General features: G+C 34.2%; 1 protein-coding gene across 5 annotated transcripts in view; it reads right to left on the bottom strand.

Annotated features, from left to right (window-relative positions):
* MAP4K5 (mitogen-activated protein kinase kinase kinase kinase 5) overlaps nt 1–17,191 on the bottom strand; it is a 126,187-nt gene that overhangs the window by 22,564 nt on the left and 86,432 nt on the right. For 3 of the 5 annotated variants that reach the window (XM_086321584.1, XM_086321586.1, XM_086321587.1), the window contains 9 exons: nt 12,195–12,253; nt 10,919–10,986; nt 9,194–9,236; nt 8,360–8,570; nt 7,413–7,510; nt 7,205–7,246; nt 6,250–6,334; nt 3,496–3,575; nt 3,137–3,197 (listed from right to left, as the gene is read on the bottom strand). In XM_086321584.1, coding sequence (XP_086177710.1) covers nt 3,137–3,197; nt 3,496–3,575; nt 6,250–6,334; nt 7,205–7,246; nt 7,413–7,510; nt 8,360–8,570; nt 9,194–9,236; nt 10,919–10,986; nt 12,195–12,253 — 747 coding nt within the window. The remainder of the gene's footprint in view (nt 1–3,136; nt 3,198–3,495; nt 3,576–6,249; nt 6,335–7,204; nt 7,247–7,412; nt 7,511–8,359; nt 8,571–9,193; nt 9,237–10,918; nt 10,987–12,194; nt 12,254–17,191) is intronic. The other 2 variants (XM_086321585.1, XM_086321589.1) reach the window with 1 other exon arrangement.

The following is a 17,191-nucleotide window of genomic DNA, read 5'->3' as shown; positions in this document are numbered from 1 at the left end:
CAAAATAGAAAAACATAAACAAAAATACATAGTTAGTACTACTTTGAAAGATAATAAGTAAAATAAGTTTTAGGGAAGTAACAGATAATTGTGTTTCCCAATACATAAATTAGATATATTTTGACTAACAGGTCAAAATTAGATATATTCTGACTAATAGGTGATCTGGACAGAATATATGTAAACCTTAATGAAGTGAACATAGAAAAAGAAATTGTTAAAACATTTTTGCAAAATAGGCTGAGTCACGATGATGCACATGTGATTATTTCAGTACAACATGGAAAACTATATAATCACTACATTATCTTTCTGAGCTACTCCTACTTATGAATAATCTACCACATAACCTTGGATTAAAACTGATTGTGAAAGAAGTGTTAAGATAACACTGAAATACTAAGAAAAGTAAAGCAAACTAATACTATATGCCATAGGATATAACAGGGCTACAAGTATGTGCTATCATTATTCAGGATAACTGGACTATGATTTCTATATCAAAACCACATATTTAATCCACATTAAAAAGGGGAAGATATGGTAAATACCTGACTCCTTACTATATATGACATGGTACTATAACAGTCCCAAATAGTATCTATCATTTTACTATGAGAAAACATGAAAAAGAGTGACTTTATCCTCACAATATTTTCTGTATCTTTTCAAAATGCAGCATTCTGCCTAACACTATACCACCCTTCCTTTCTCCAGACCCCTTTATATATAACTACTTACCTAAGCAGCTAACACATGTACATGTATGTACACTCATGCACAGAAATGCAGACTCTTAAACAGAACGTTTTCTCTTATTGAGCAATGCTACCTATCTTCATTCAGTTCCACAGGTAATTTTAAGTAGAATTTGGAAATAACTAATTTATAGGCTAGCTTTTTCCTGCCTTTCTATAGTTATTTTATAAATATATAAAATGTACTCTGTGTGGCTTTTAAGCTTATTCACACAGGTACATAAAAGTGGTTGGAGGAAAGTGACTCTATATGAATACAAATCAGAATTGTTAATTCAAATAGAATTAGGTTTATTTTCATAATATAATATGATATATTAATATTTTATTAGATAAAAGTAAAAAAAAAAATTGGGGGACTCAAAATCAAAGAGAATAAATAGTCATTTGAGGACCCTAGTTTTTAAAAAGACATTTGTGGAGAATCAAATAATATGCTCATTGTAAAAAGTGTCATTAGCTCAAATACACAAATTCCTGAAGAATCTCTACTAGGTGATGGTTAGTAGAAGAGTTTAAGTTATATATACTCACACACACATACTTAAAATTATGATAATGACATTTCTTACATTAGCCACAATTCATAATGAGTTAAAACTGTATCAGCACTGATGTTTTAAAGCATGAGTAGCTGAAAGGAATACTTAATAACAAAAAGTCTGACAGTACAGTAAATAATAGCTGGGATATTATCATCAGAGTATCAAACAAAACTGAAAAAAATTAAGCAATGTTAAAATAACTTAGTTATTCAAAGTGGAGAAAGGCATGAGTGCTATTTTAATAGATGACAGCATTAGGATTAAGGAAAGAGAAAAATAATCAACTATCTTGTACAGTGGTCCCATCACAAGTATTGTTCCAGGACCCCCATGCAGATACCAAAATCTGAGGTTGCTGTAGTCCCTCATATAAAATGATGTCATGTAGCACTTGCATATAACCTATGCACACCCTTCCATATACTTGAAATTATCTCTAGATTATGTATAATACCTAATACAAGTAAATGTTATATAAATAGTGACCCAGTGCCTGGCAAATTTCAAGTTTTGTTTCTTTTTGGAATTTTCTAGAATTTAAAAAAAAAAAAAAAAAAACTTCTATCTGCAGTTGGTTGAAGCTGTACATGCAGATACAGAGAGCCAACTATACTATCAGAATGAAAGCAAGTAGTGAACCTTTAGGTAGCCACTTAAATCCAAAATGTAAGAAAACTGTTTTTGGCAGGTAAGGACTGGAAAAAAAAAAAGCCTAAAACAACACCTGTCTATCCCCAACAAAACAAAAAAAGAAAAGCACAAACAACAAAATTAGAATAGACTGCTCCAAAACCCTTATGATTATTTTTAGGACTTTATAAAGTTTTAGTCCAAGTTGGCTAATAAATATCTGGTTCAGAATTCTGCCAGCGAACATCTCTAAGTCTTCACAGTTCACTAAGCACTCTTTACATCTCACTTAATCCCCCACAGCAATCCTGTGAGGTGGCTACTGTTACTAGCCTCCTCATGTTACAGTTAAGAAAACTGAGAGCAGCAACATGGATGGATTTAGAGATGATCACACTAAGTGAAGTAAGTCAGAAAGAGAAAGACAAATACCATATGAATCACTTATATGTGGGACTTAATGTGACACAAAGAACCTATCTACGAAGCAGAATCAGACTCACAGAAGTAGAGAACAGACTCACTGGTTGTCAACAGGGAGGGGTGGTGGGGAAGGGTGGACTGGGAGTGTGGGCTTAGCAGATGTACGCTATTACATACGGAATATATAAACAACAAGGTCCTACTGCATAGAGCACAGGGAACTATGTTCAATATCCTGTGATAAACCATAGAGGAAAAGAGCACGAAAAAGAATATACATGTGGAAAACTGAAATATTTTATAGCACAGCAGAAATCAATATATTGTAAATCAACTACACTTCAATTAAAAAAATTAAAAATAGATATAATTTATGAAAAAAAAAAGAAATCTAAGGCCGAGAGACAAGAGACGGTGACTGGCTCAAGATTAAAGAGAAGGAAGCAGCTGGATCCTCTGATTCCTTCCCGTCAACTGCTGATTCTCAGTGGAAGGCAGGGATGGGGGCAGGAGCAGAGACTGTGAAAGAGACGGCCTCAGGGGACAATCACTGTCACGTTCAGCTGTGTAGCTCTTAGGCATGTGTGGGAAGTACAGCTTTAACTGACAACAGGGTTTCTTCCTATTCTACACCGGTCAAAAACACCTACAAGCCTTAAGGTTAACTATATTAGATTATAATTACCCTAAATAACAACATTTTAAAGTAATATATATTAGAATTACATTTCTCTGCTTGTCCATGGTTTGTTTATCATATTATTTTCATCATATACATACCTGACAATGACATTAAAGTATTGTTGATGACATAGAGCCAAGTACATTTCCGTGGAAATAACTATTAAGAAAAAAGTAGATAATTAAAACCCTCCAATTTCATTCCCTTACCCCTCAACCTCCAAATTTCAACAGTCTGAGAGAGTAGAAAAATAACTATTTCTACCTTTCAGTAAATTATTACAACCTTACAGAAAAAAATCTTCATACATGAACATATAAAGAGTATAATTTCACCACTTTAAATATTTAAATCATAAAAATTAAAACTGGGGCCCATATAAATTGACCTAAAATTAAGATATTTCCTTTATTCAATTAGTCCAAGCTAATTTTTTGAGTTAAAACTCCTAAATTACCTGTTCCATCGTTGCCTCATGTAGTTCATTGAGATTCAATGTATAAATACCATCTTCAGTTCCGAAAATAATGTACTGATCTAAAATAGTTGAGATAAATCACCAGAATTTATTAACATTTTCTGAAATCATTCATTAAAATAATGGCCTTATATTTTAATAGTATTAAGAATTAGATAGCCACCCACCCATCCAAAGAAAAATTATTTTGTAAAACCCATGCTACCTTCTTTAATTCTTTTCCCAATTCTTCATTTTTTAAAAAGTAGATATATTGTTACTAACTCTGCTTTATCTTACTATAAAATTTTTTAAAATGAAATTTTCATTACATGTCATCTTATTCAAACACAGTGAAAAAATGAGAAAGAAGTAAAACTGTTAACAGATGTCAATGGATTGTCAATGTATGCTAAAACTAGTCAGTGAAAGCTTGATGAGCAAGAGGATATTTATCAAGTCTCAATGTATCTCCATGCTAGCTACCTATCAATTATTTTGGGAAATTAATTAAGCAATTACTTAGGGAAAAATAGGAACTTGACAGAAGAGAAGGTTAGTGAACACCACCTTAACCAACTGGTCAATGTTAATGTCACTAGCACTTGGACAACTTGATACCTAGTGCCTTCTGACATGATGAACTGAGAAGAGCACAAAAACACTTCTGTGATATTCCTTCCCAAAATACATAATTTGATCTACATATGAGGACTCATTGGACAAACCCAAATTAAGGGACATTCTACAAAATAAGCAGCCTCAAAATATGGCATGATCAAGTGAGACAGAAAAGTTGAGAAACTTTCAGACTAAAGGAGACTAAAGGCATGATAGGCAAATCCAACATGTGAACTTGAACTAGATGTTGGTTTGGGGGTAAAAAAGAGAGGACAATGAAAGACACTCCTGGGATAATTAAAAAAACTTACATATGGACTGTGGATTAAAAAACAGTATCATATCAATGATAAAGTTTCTGATCTTTATAATAGTACTGTGCTTATATAAGAGATGATTCTTGCTCCTAGGAAATACAAAGTGAAGTATAAGGGGAAGAGGAGCATGGTGAAGTGATAAGGGGAAGAGGAGCAACTCACCCTTCAAGTGATTCAGAAAAAAAAATGCACATACAGATAGAAAATAGTAAAACAAATGTGGCAAAAGGATGAACACACATACTGTTGCTGCTGCTGCTGCTAAGTCGCTTCGGTCGTGTCCGACTCTGTGCGACCCCATAGATGGCAGCCCACCAGGCTCCCCAGTCCCTGGGATTCTCCAGGCAAGAACACTGGAGTGGGTTGCCATTTCCTTCTCCAATGCAGGAGAGTGAAAAGTGGAAGTGAAGTCGCTTAGTAGTGTCCGACCCTCAGCGACCCCATGGACTGCAGCCTTCCAGGCTCCTCCGTCCATGGGATTTTCCAGGCAAGAGTACTGGTTATATATAAAATGGATAACCAACAAGGATCTACTGTGTAGCCCAGCAAACTCTACTCAATATTCTGTGATAACCTACATGGGAAAGAACCTCAAAAGGAATGAATATAGGTATGTGTGTAAATGAATCACTTTTCTGTACATCTGAAACTAACACAATATTGTAAATCAACTATACTTAAATAAAAATGAATAAATAAATAGTATGGTTTTGGTGAGGGTGTTAAAAAAGAAACTTTTGATATTCTGGGTATATCAGAGTTTCTTGTACTATTTCTCTAGCTTTTCTGTAAGTGTAAACTTCTAGAAAAATAAAAAGTTTACAAATATTAAAAAAAATTTGCTTACTGTTAATATTATTTTCTGTTACACTTTCTAATTATGGCACATAAAGCAGATAATTACACAACCTATCTTTATGACTGCATTGAAGTAGAAACAAACATTTCCAGAACAACTTCCACTGCCTAAGCTCTGCTAATTCCCAGACAACCAGGTCGGCTCCTTTCTTCTTTGCAACAAGGTAAGTATTATGAGTATTTTATGTTATAAATGATCACACTGAGAACCAGAGGTATTAAGTATCTTTTCCAAGTCACACAGTAATGACAGCTAGGGAACTCAACCCATATATATTTGATTCCAAATTTTCCCCATGTGTTATGCTTCCTCACTTTAAAATCACACAGCCTAAATTTTTAAGAGTAAATTTTACTTTATCAGTTCAGACTTTCAAAAACATTATAATAATACAACGAATTCTTGAATATCATGCAGATTCCACAAATGTCAACATTTGCTACTTTTGTTTTTATCCTTCCTTCTCTCTGTACACACAGTTCCCCCCTTTCCTGAATTAAGTTAAAAGCCTGATACCCCTTTATTCCTAAATATTTAAATTTCTTAAAAAAAAAAAAAAAAGGTCTTACATAACTACAGAAAAATGATCAAAATCAGGATATATCAAAATCAGGGAATCAGGATATTCAGGACACTGAAACAACATATTATCTAATATCTTGACTCTGAGATTATCAATTGGCTCAGTACTGTCTTTGTAAATAAAAGAAAAATGCCAAATTATGGTTGCAATCAGTTGTGACGCTCTTTCATCTCTTTTAATCAGGAATTGTTCTTGTATGCTCTAAAATTCTAATGCTTTTAAACCAAAACTACCTATTTAGGTTGTTACACATACTATTTAGTCTCTAGGCTGTATTTTTTAAAGTAAAAAGCCCTCAGTTCAGTGATCATAAAAATCCTTTCCAATAATAAATACTTTGTTAGAAAGGTATATAAAAGTTTCAGAAATGTTACCTTTTGTATCAGGATGTATCCAAGATGTTGCACAATTAATTTTCAAAGGGCAGCCATCAAAAACTTTGGAAAAACATGCTCCCATCTTATTTAAAAAGAAAGAAATGTTGAGTTATTTGATTAGATAATTTTTATATTCTTAGAAAATAGCTGAAGATTATTATGAAATGCTAAACTAACTCTTATTTGCATATACTTACGGTCTCATTATACAACAAAATTCATATTTTGATATATTGATTAACTCCTTCTATCAAGAGAGTTTCATACTCTTTCCTTGAGTAATCCTCTATTTTAGAGCAAAAATATCAGATTTACCAAAACATCTACATATATCAATGATACATTCTAGGTACCTAAGTCACAAATTATCTTTACGACTAAGATTTAATAACGAAAACAATGACTTTATTGAGTAACATAACAGTTATATTTGCAGTTTACCTCCATAATAGTGATGAGACAAAAAGACTAATATTTAAGCTTAACTTCTACTGTATAAAAAGAAACAATTTAAAAGGCACCCATTCTTATGACTGACTGAACTACATTACAGAGAGGATCTACTGAAAGGCCAGAGAACAGAAGCTTCTGTGTTCCTTTCCACTGTTTATAGTTCAATGTAAAAATGACTTCAGGCATAGAAAGATATTTAACCCACATAATGAAGAGGATACAATACTATTAATATCATCACATTAAAGTGAAATTGGCCTTTGTAGGCTAGTTGAAGAACTCAACTCTCCGTATTTATAAAAATGGAAATTCACCCAACTCTAACTAACTGACTCAAATAAGGGTACAAGATTGGATTCACGGTTTATTCAAATGAATTTGACGCCTCAGTATTTTATGAATCCTTTCTTTCAACACCTTACGATACTCGACAGCAAATAAACAATCTTCAGCTTCTAAAGAAAAACTGACAAATGGTTCAAATAAAAATATTCCTTACCAGTACTTTTGGGGTTGGTGGAAGGCCATTGATAACTGGTTTCTGTGGGAAAAATAATTTGTAATACTGTAAGACCTCTTAAAGCCTTAAAAAAAAAACTTTATACATTTAGAAGTCCAGTTATTCCAAGTCTTGAATTAAATAGACTATGCTCCTTATATGATACAGTATTAGTTACAACTAATCACCAAATGCCTGTTATACATACAGGGAAGTCCCGCTTGTCCTTTTTTCGTGGTAACTGTGGTGCTTGTGCTGATCCTTCTGTGTTTTCACTAATCAATTTTGAAATACCATCTCCATTTCCTAAAGAGAATCACAGTTAAAAGTTGAATGACCATACAAATAAAAAACTTATTTGAAAAATAATTTCCCTTTCCCCTCAGTACTTGTTTTGCATTTGGGTGATCCTTCATTAGGAAATATTCTCTACTTTCAGATGAGTTAAAGTATTTTTGGTGCCTTTCTCTAGATGCTGCAGCGGTAGCACTGCAACTGTAGCAGTGGTCTTAATACATGAAAACAACAAATGCCTTGCCATACTCTGAGAAAAGTGAAACACGACCTACTAATGCAGATATTCAAGGCCTTTGGAGTTTAACTTTGCTCTACCATTTTAAGTTCTATTTCCCAGTATACACCCTTCAAAAGCTCACACTTCTATATACTAGGCTGTACTTCCAACACAAGCTAGATTTTCTGCTTCAGTGCATTTGTTCATTCTTTCTTGATCTCTATGCAAGTCTGTCAGCACTGGTTCCAACTACTAAAGGCTCACCAAGGGCCTACCTCCTCTCTACCCTATCCTTCTCTCCCTCAGAGAGCTCTGGTGTTCTGTTACATATAGTTACTTATTGTAGTAGACACTTAAAACAAAATGTCTTGTCTGATTTTATGTGCCCATGGATGTAACTTTTGCTATAGATCATGAACTTCTGGAGGGCAGGGTCATCCATTCATCTTTCTAGATCCTATAATATTTAGTAAGGGACCAAATTAGGGATTGGATTGGATTGAATCTATTTATAGTCCATCCATGTGGAATTTTAAAGAACTTTCACAAAGTTTTAAACAGTAATAAGACTAAAGAAAAAAAAAGTCTTTAAAATTTGAACAAAATGGCTTTCTTTTCAGTTTTCACTTTGATTTATTTACCAAGATCACAGTATCTAGCTGTATGTACTCCAGGGCTGCTGATACTGCTAGCCATACCAATAGAGGAAGTCTCGGCTACAGGACCACAACTGGGGCTACTCTGTCTTCTGAGAACTTGGGGAGCTCTGTTCTCTGAATCAGGACAACGTTTTACAGTTGATGACTTTTCTTCATCTGGGAGGTTGTCTTCAGGGTAACTGTTTATCCTTGGCTAGTTGATAATAAGACATAAAAGTACTTTAATAAATCTGGACATAAAACATTAACCCTGTTATTATTATATATCAAAGACTTTAGGGAGAGAAAATATGCCTTTTTAATCTTTCTCCTACATAGTTCAATTCACTGGGCCAAGTAAGTAAGGTAAGTAAGAGCTTAGTTACTGTCTCAAAACAACTATGAACTTGCCATGTGACTTTTAATAGCCCTAGCCCCAAACTGATGTTTTTATAACCAATAAAATCATATACACAATCCATGAAATATTTAATAACTAGAAACAAGCAAGGAAAATGACTTAATGAAGTGTGACTCTAGTGAAATGTCCAACTGTAGTAATAAATGAGGACTGTAAACGATGAACTCCTTTCCTTTCAACGTGGTCAAGCATTTCCTTAAATGACTAATAATCTATCTTTGCCTTTTTCTAATAGCTACGAAGATACTGTATTTATCATGAAATATTTTAAAATATATTTTTACATCACAATATGCTCTTGAAGAAAACTATATATAAAATATATTTAAGAGAATTGTGAACAAATTCAATAAAGTTACTTTTAAAATTTATTATTTAAACAAGGATTTACTGCTGAAAATCTTTAAGTTGCTTACCTTAGGAGGTAGGGGAGGTGGTATTGCACGTTTTGAGGTTGATCTAACACAAAGAGAAAAATTCAATTTAGATGGTTTTAAGTGGTCATAACATAAAACAGAGACAGCATTAAATCTGCATTAAAATCTGCTTCTATACAAGGAATATAAAAGACAACTGGATCACGGCACAGAGTAACTTTAAAACCTACAGGAAGAGCTAAGATCTCATTCTGTCAAACTGTGTTAGTATGACTATAAAATAGAGCTTTTATAATGTGAACACAGTCTTTTTTACTTTTTATGTTTTGCTACATTTAATATGTAATAAAAACTAAATTAAACTCAGTTAAAAAAAGATTCAGAATTTTACAGCTGGAATCCACAGTGAATCATATATTCAAATAGCTGGATCATCAAACCCTTCATTACTCCAAGTGGGGTCCAGAGATCAGCAACATTAGTAACACACGGAAACTTTTTTTCTGCCACATCATGCAGCTTACAGGATCTCAGTTCCCCAACCAGGCATTGAACTCAGGCTCTCAGCAGTAAAAGCGTTGAGGCCTAATCCCTAGACCACCAGGGAATTCCCAAGGAAACTTTTATAAATGTACCCCCTGCTGCTGCTGCTAAGTCGCTTCAGTCGTGTCCGACTCTGTGTGACCCCAGAGACGGCAGCCCACCAGGCTCCCCCGTCCCTGGGATTCTCCAGGCAAGAACACTGGAATGGGTTGCCATTTCCTTCTCCAATGCATGAAAGTGAGAAGTGAAAGTGTACCCCCTAGACCTACTTAATCAGATTCTGCATTTTACCAAAATTTCCAGGTGATCTTCCAGGCATACCAAAATTTGAGAATCACTGATCTAGCCCACAGGTTTCACACATTTATCCAGTCATTGCAATCAATTGGGAAGCTTTGAGGATTCTTAGATTCCACTTCCAAAGACTATATTCCATAGCAAGGGTTGGCAAACTTTTTCTATAAAGGGTTAGACAGTAAATATTTTAGGCTCTATGAATCATATAGTGGTCACAACTACTGAACTCTAACGTTGTAAGCATGAAAACAGCCATGGATAAACTTATGAGCATGGCTGTGTTCCAACTAACCTTCATTTATGAACACTGAAATTTAAATTTCATATAATTTTCACGTGTAACAAATTTACTTTGCCTTTTGATTTTTTTCAACCATTAAAAAATGTAAGTATCATTTTAGTTTGTGGGATGCACAAAAAATAGGGTCAGATTTGGCTTACAGGCCATACTTTGCTAACCCCAGACCTGAAATCCTAATGTGGGGGTCCTGGAATCTGTACTTCCACAAGAGCTCTCTAGGCATTGCAATGCACTAACTGGTTTGGAACAACTCACCCAGGTCAGCCCCATCACTTAATCACTGAGGAAAGACACGTCTAGAATATGAAGAAATCACACTGCAGAGATGAACTGGGGCTTTCTGACGTCTACTATGGTACTTCTTCCCACATCATCATGCAGCTCATCTTTTAGTATACCAACATTACCGTACTGTATTTTTATTTAGAGAATAAAACCCTAAAACCTTAATGATCAACACATGTTGCCTTTGGGAAATTAAAATAAGTCAGAAGGTTTTTACTGACAAGAGGCATAGTACAACTTTTATAAGAATAAAAATTAAAATTTATTAGAATAAATCACTCACCACCAAATGCTGTTCTTATACAATCAAGTAAAATAATGTTAGAAAAACAACTTACTTGCCAGTATTTGCACCATCAACAAAAGGATTCCACCGTAACAGAAAATTTGGGTCTGATGATACTCCCTATGAAGGTAAAAAAGAGTTTAAACATGTTACCTTAAAACAGGTATTAGTCACTTTATTTGATTCAAAAAACTACTCTTTGTCATGATTATTAATCATCTTGGCTTTCAACTGTGTAGTTTCTAGCTATACTTGCTGTCATTTGACATATTTATGCCAATAACTCATTATTAGTTGACTTAAATGTAAAAAAGATTATAAACACAGCTTAAAATGTCACAAGCCCGCTTTACCAATATGCTAGTACATTCCAAAGCAAAACAGAAAAATGTTAACTTTGAATTACGTGCATCACTACTCCATTAGCACAGAGAACTGAGCACTGTTTTAGTCAATTATCTTCAATTTATTGGTGCCATATTTTTTCTGACTACCATGAAAACTGAGAATTTATTGTCCAGCAATATGTACAGTAGGAAGAGCACCACTTCCAAATGTAAGAATGAAGAGATCCACTAACAGAAGATAATTACTCTAAAAAACATACATTTACTAATGGTTAAAAATAAAGTAGATGTTAGAATAACACCTAGGCCAACTCTAACAATATCATGCTTTATTTATTGTTTCTTTCCTTTTAGATAAGAAAAAGAGTTAACCAAATAGTAATCTAAAATACGAGCAACGGTTTTTAAAAAAGGGGCTAGATTAACAAATAAATATTAAAAAACAGTAAGGCAGTGCAAAATTGCACTCTAAACCTAACAGAATCAGTAAGTAAAAAGATCCTGAGAGCTTAAAGCTTAGCATCAAATACCATGTATTTAATAACTTTATGTGAATTCTTCAAGACTTAGAAGTGTCAAAATGATGGTTAAAATGGTATTTACACACTGTACCCTAGTCAAAATGCAACTAACTATAAGCTTTTTCAAACTTTAATTGGTGAAATGTGTGTTGTTAGTTGCTCAGTCATGTCCAACTCTTTGCGACCGCATCGTCTGTTCATGGAATTCTCTAGGCAAGAATACTGGAGTAGGTTGCCATTCCCTTCTCCAGGGGATCCTCCTGACCTAGGGATGGAACCCGGGTCTCCTGCACTATAGGCAGATTATTCACTGTCTGAGCTACCAGGGAATGGGTGAAATACATTATCAAAACTTAACGCTTTGAAGAGTATATTACTTTTTTCTTTGATCAAACTATACCTAATTATAAGTTTTTTCAAATTTTAATGTGTAAAATACTTTAAAAGTCATAAGTCCTACCATTTCATCCCGTGCTTCTGTTTCTTTTCTCAAAGGAGGTTCAAACTGTAATTTGTCAACTGTAAAATATAACAGATATTCAGAAACTTTAACTTAAAGGATCAATCCTGAAAATGCAAAGAGAAGCGTCTGTATTGGGGAGGGAGGGAGGAAGAGAAGAGAAGAGGAAAAGACAAAAACTCTTAATTTTTTTACTACCAGAACACCCCAAAACAAAGTAACAATTTGGTATTTTCCTAACAATTCTACTTAATTCTTGACTGGAATCAGGAAATTAAACAGCAATTTTGTGTATAAAAGATTTGTGTATTAAAAGTAGGTGAGAAAGCAAACACTTTAAGGATGTTTCTATCCAGGCTATATTGAGACTAATTTAAACTTCAAATTTATGGCAGGATGAAACCTCCAAAATTACTTATAATTATATAAAAATAACAATATTTGTTAAATGAAATATTACTATGGCATTCAGGAATCTAATATTATATTTTGCTAAATGTATATCTGATCTGGCCTAATCAGACCAATTTTAGAATTACTCCTAATAGAGTAACTTCTTTTACATGAAATATTCTGTAAATCAGAGAAAAGGATGACTTATTACCTACTCTTAAAGTACACAGAATTTTAAAATTCTAAAATACAATGTGATTAAAAGACCAAAAAATTAAAATATACACACTTGCGTTGTGGAGATACAAGTTTCCTAAATACAATCTTGATAAACAAAATACACTAAAAATAAGTCTTTCAAAAAGGATCCAGTTATCTTTATCCCTAAAAATAAGATTTATAAAGCAACACAGAGCACTTACATAATTCATGACATTAAACAAAAACATTTAAGTCATAAAATTTTCAAAGAAAGATATTCCATAAAATGTATTCTCTACTTTTCAAAAATAACATAAAATAAAAAGAAGTTGCTTATTTATAATGACTTAACATAAAAAAAAAATCTTAATTTAAGAGCCATTACTATAATTCACAAAGAACCACTTCTCTCATTTGAGACAGAGATGAGTTAAAGGTATTTTTCTTTTGGTCAAAGAAGTACTGGCACATAGGTCTAGAAATGAATTATAAAACGTGTAAATATGGAAAGAAAAGAAAGAAAATATCATTTTCCATAACAATTATATAATTAGCAAATTTCAAGACTTTAAACATTACTAGAGAAAGTAAGTTCATAAATTCTCATTAAACATATAGCGAAATATCAACTGTATCCATCCATACCAATATCAGTAATTGAAAATAAAAATTTCAGTTTCATTTCTTTTATAACATAAACATTTAAGATATTTTACTTTATCACATGAAAAGTATTCCTTAAAAAAAAATCAAATTCCTTAATGCAAGTCTAAAATTACTACAGCCATGACTTATGGCAAAGAATGCTAGAATCTCCAATATCATTGTTCTGCTTAGAAGAATAGACTCCACAGTTCTAACGAGGTGGGGAGCCTATTGTACAGAGTGAAGTAAGTCAGAAAGAGAAACACCAATACAGTATATAAACAAATATACATGGAATTTAGAAAGACGGTAATGACAATCCTATATGCAAGGCAGCAAAAGAGACACAGATGTAAAAAACAGACCTTTGGTCTATGTGGGAGAAGGGAAGGATGAGATGATTTGAGTGAATAGCATTGAAACATGTATATTACCATATGTAAAATAAATGACCTGCTTTGATGCATGAAGCAGGGCACTCAAAGCCAGATCTCTAGGACAACCCAGAGGGGAGGAAGGTAGGAAAGGAGGTTCAGGATGGGGAGACACATGTGCATCCATGGGTGATTCATGCTGATGTACGGCAAAAACCACCACAATATTGTAAAGAAATTATCCTCCAATTAAAATAAATTAATTAATTAATTAAAAAAAAGAATAGACTCCAAGTTGTTTTGTTTCGCTTTAACAAAAATCCTAGCAGTATCTTTGGCTGTGTGTTTGGCTTGTAAAATACAAAGATGGGGAGGACTTCTATGATATATCCTCATTTATCTCCAAAAGATGTTACTTACTATAGGCATAAGTGTTAGTCGTTCATGTCTGACTCTTTGCAACCCCATGAGCTATCACAGCCTGCCAGGTTCCTCAGTCCATTGGATTCTCCAGGCAAGAATACTGGAATGGGTAGCCATTCCATTCTCCAAGGGATATTCCCAATCCAGGGACTGAACCTAGGTCTCCCACATTGCAGGCAGATTCTTTACCCCTATAAAGCCAGGGTGAGTAAGGATCTTACTACCATCTAGAAAGATTATAAACCTGTGATGTCTGGTAATCCATTGCTTCAAAATAATTGCTTCATATACTTTGCACACACATATTTGTATTACATGTTAGTAATTAGTAGTTTATAGCAGAAGGGTAAATCTAATTCTTGTTTTACTTATTATACCTATATTGAGGGGTTCCCTGGTGGCTCAGACAGTAAAGAATCCTGCTGCAATTCAGGAGACCAGGGTTCGATCCCTAGGTCAGGAAGATCCCCTGGAGAAGGGAATGGCTATCCACTCCAGTATTCTTGCCTAGAGAATTCCATGGACCGAGGAGCCTGGTGAGCTACAGTCCGTAGGGTTCCAGAGAGTCGGACATGACTGAGCAACTAACGATTTCACTTTCTAAGAAAACAGAACCCAAAGACAGTTTCACTGGGCACAGGAAAAAGGAATAGTTTGGGGCTTCTCAGACAGTGGGAATTTGAAGGGCAGAATACCAGAAATGAGAAAACTGAACAAAGAAGGAACTCTAAAACTATACCAAGAAGTCTCCTTAGAGAAATCTTTGGTTGCATACTAAGTTGCCCACAAGCAAAGCAATACTCTGCAAGGTATGTCAGAAAACAGCTAACACAGTGCTGTGAGCTAAATGCAAATTTTAGTGATCACACAGTAAAAGGAAAGAAATGAATTTCCACCCAGAGGAGAAACTGCTGAATATTGTAGTAAAATCTAAGACAGGCCTTGAAAGGACTAATTTATGCTTCAGACACTCTTTAAAATAAAGAGGTCAAAAGCCAGACATTTAATGTTGTATCACAACATCCAAGATACAATAAAAAATGACTACAGAGTAAGTAGAAAAAAAATAAAAATCATAACCAGTTTAAAAAACAGATACAGACTCAGAGGTGACACAGCTGTTGAAATTAGCAAAGATGGACACAATAAGTAAACAGATGGAAATTGTCAGTAGAGAGATAAAAACTATGTATGTGTGTGTATATACATGTATGCATGCATGTATCATCCATCTATCCATCTATCCATTTATCTACTTTTCTATCAATCTATCTACATCAATGAAAGTCTAGATCCAGAAAATACAATATACGAAATAAAATTCACTGATAGGCTTAAATAACAGACAGAATACAACAGGAAAAAAGATCAACGAACTTAAAATCTGGGCAACAGAAACTACACTGAAGTACAGAGAACAAAAACAGGGGGTAGGGAGAACAGAGCTTCAGTGACCTATGAAGCAACATCAAGTGGTCTAACATGTAATTGGAGTCCCAGAAGGAGAAGAGAGAATCTAGGGCAGAAAAACTGAAGAAATAATGGTCCCAAATTTTATACAGCTAATAAAATATACCAACTTATAGATCTAAGAAACTCAGTTAACACCAAATAAATAAAAACAAAAATGCATCTAGGCACATCACAGTTTTTGACTACAAATTGGCACTTGCCATCCCTGGGTCGGGAAGATCCCCTGGAGAAGGAAATGGCAGCCAACTACAGTATTCTTGCCTAGAGAATTTCATGGACAGAGGAACCTGGTAGGCTACATACTGTTCATGGGATTGTAGTCAGATCACAACTGAGTGGCTAAAACACACACATTTATCTCTACAAGGATTAAATCATGTGCTGCTGCAGCTGCTGACCTGGCACACCCCCTGAAGGAGTTTAACGTGGAGAGCAGAAATGAAGCACCCTGTGCTCGGGGTAGGGGTAGGGGGCTGGCAGGACAAGTCATCAGACAGGTATTTTTTAAAAGCTGATTTTCAAAAGCCCAATTCTTCTATCTCCTCATACCTAGAAAAGCACTAAAATCCTTCATGGTGATGACTGCTTCTTGTGAATAACAGAAGCTTCATGAGACCAGCAGAAACTTTCTACTTAAGTATGTGCTTGATTGCATGTATGCCCCCTTAACCAAAATCGTAAATATACTGTCCTCCCCCCATAACTCTTTTGGAGCAGCTTCTGAGAGTTATCCGAGGCGCTGTCTCCCAGGCTGCAGCCTTCATTTTACCCCAAATAAAACTTAAATCTCATGTTGTGCATTTTTTTTAAAAGTCAACAGTTATGGCAACCACAAAGGGATTCAAACCCTCAATTTGTAGTTGACACCGTCAAATTGCTAAGAAAACAACAAACAAATTCCACAAGTTTTATAGTATAGTACCTATTAGTCCAACTGATGCAGTTGAATGTTTTCTATTTTGTGCCTTAGAAAAAAATCTGAATTGATGTCATGGATTGCGTTGCAACCTGCAGCTTAACAAATACCAATGTTGAGGAACACATGGGTATGCTATTCGTCAGGTAAATTTTCAAAACTAGTTTTCCTGACAACAAAGGCTTTTGCTTTGGTTATTGTATATCTATTAGAGTGGCTTAAAGGTTGTTTAAAAAGGCTCAACCTTAATAATGGCCAAAAAAATGTTGTCTTAGTTTTTGTTTCCTACCTGGGAAAATTCTAATTACTTCTCTAGTAAACACTCACTTGTCTATAACTATTACTAAGGAGGTTTGTGAGACAATAAATCTTCCTCAAAATCTCTATCACCTTAATCATTCTTAGTCTTCATGTAAAATAAAAAGGACAAATGGAATTTTCAAACTTAACTTGGATAAACTTTTAGAAATTCTTAGACCTCCTTAGCCTAAAATGTGTTTTGTTTGTTTGTTTGTTTGTTTGGCTTGAATGAAAGTGAGGTCAACTTTCTCAGGGGCCCATTAACTCTCTCT

Source organism: Bos grunniens, chromosome 10, assembly GCF_055505025.1.
Source record: "Bos grunniens cultivar Pamir isolate PY7600 chromosome 10, Bosgru_T2T1.0, whole genome shotgun sequence".
Taxonomy (NCBI): Eukaryota; Metazoa; Chordata; class Mammalia; order Artiodactyla; family Bovidae; genus Bos; species Bos grunniens.
Note: the sequence above shows the minus strand (reverse complement) of the source record. Positions and strands in the feature narration are given on the sequence as shown.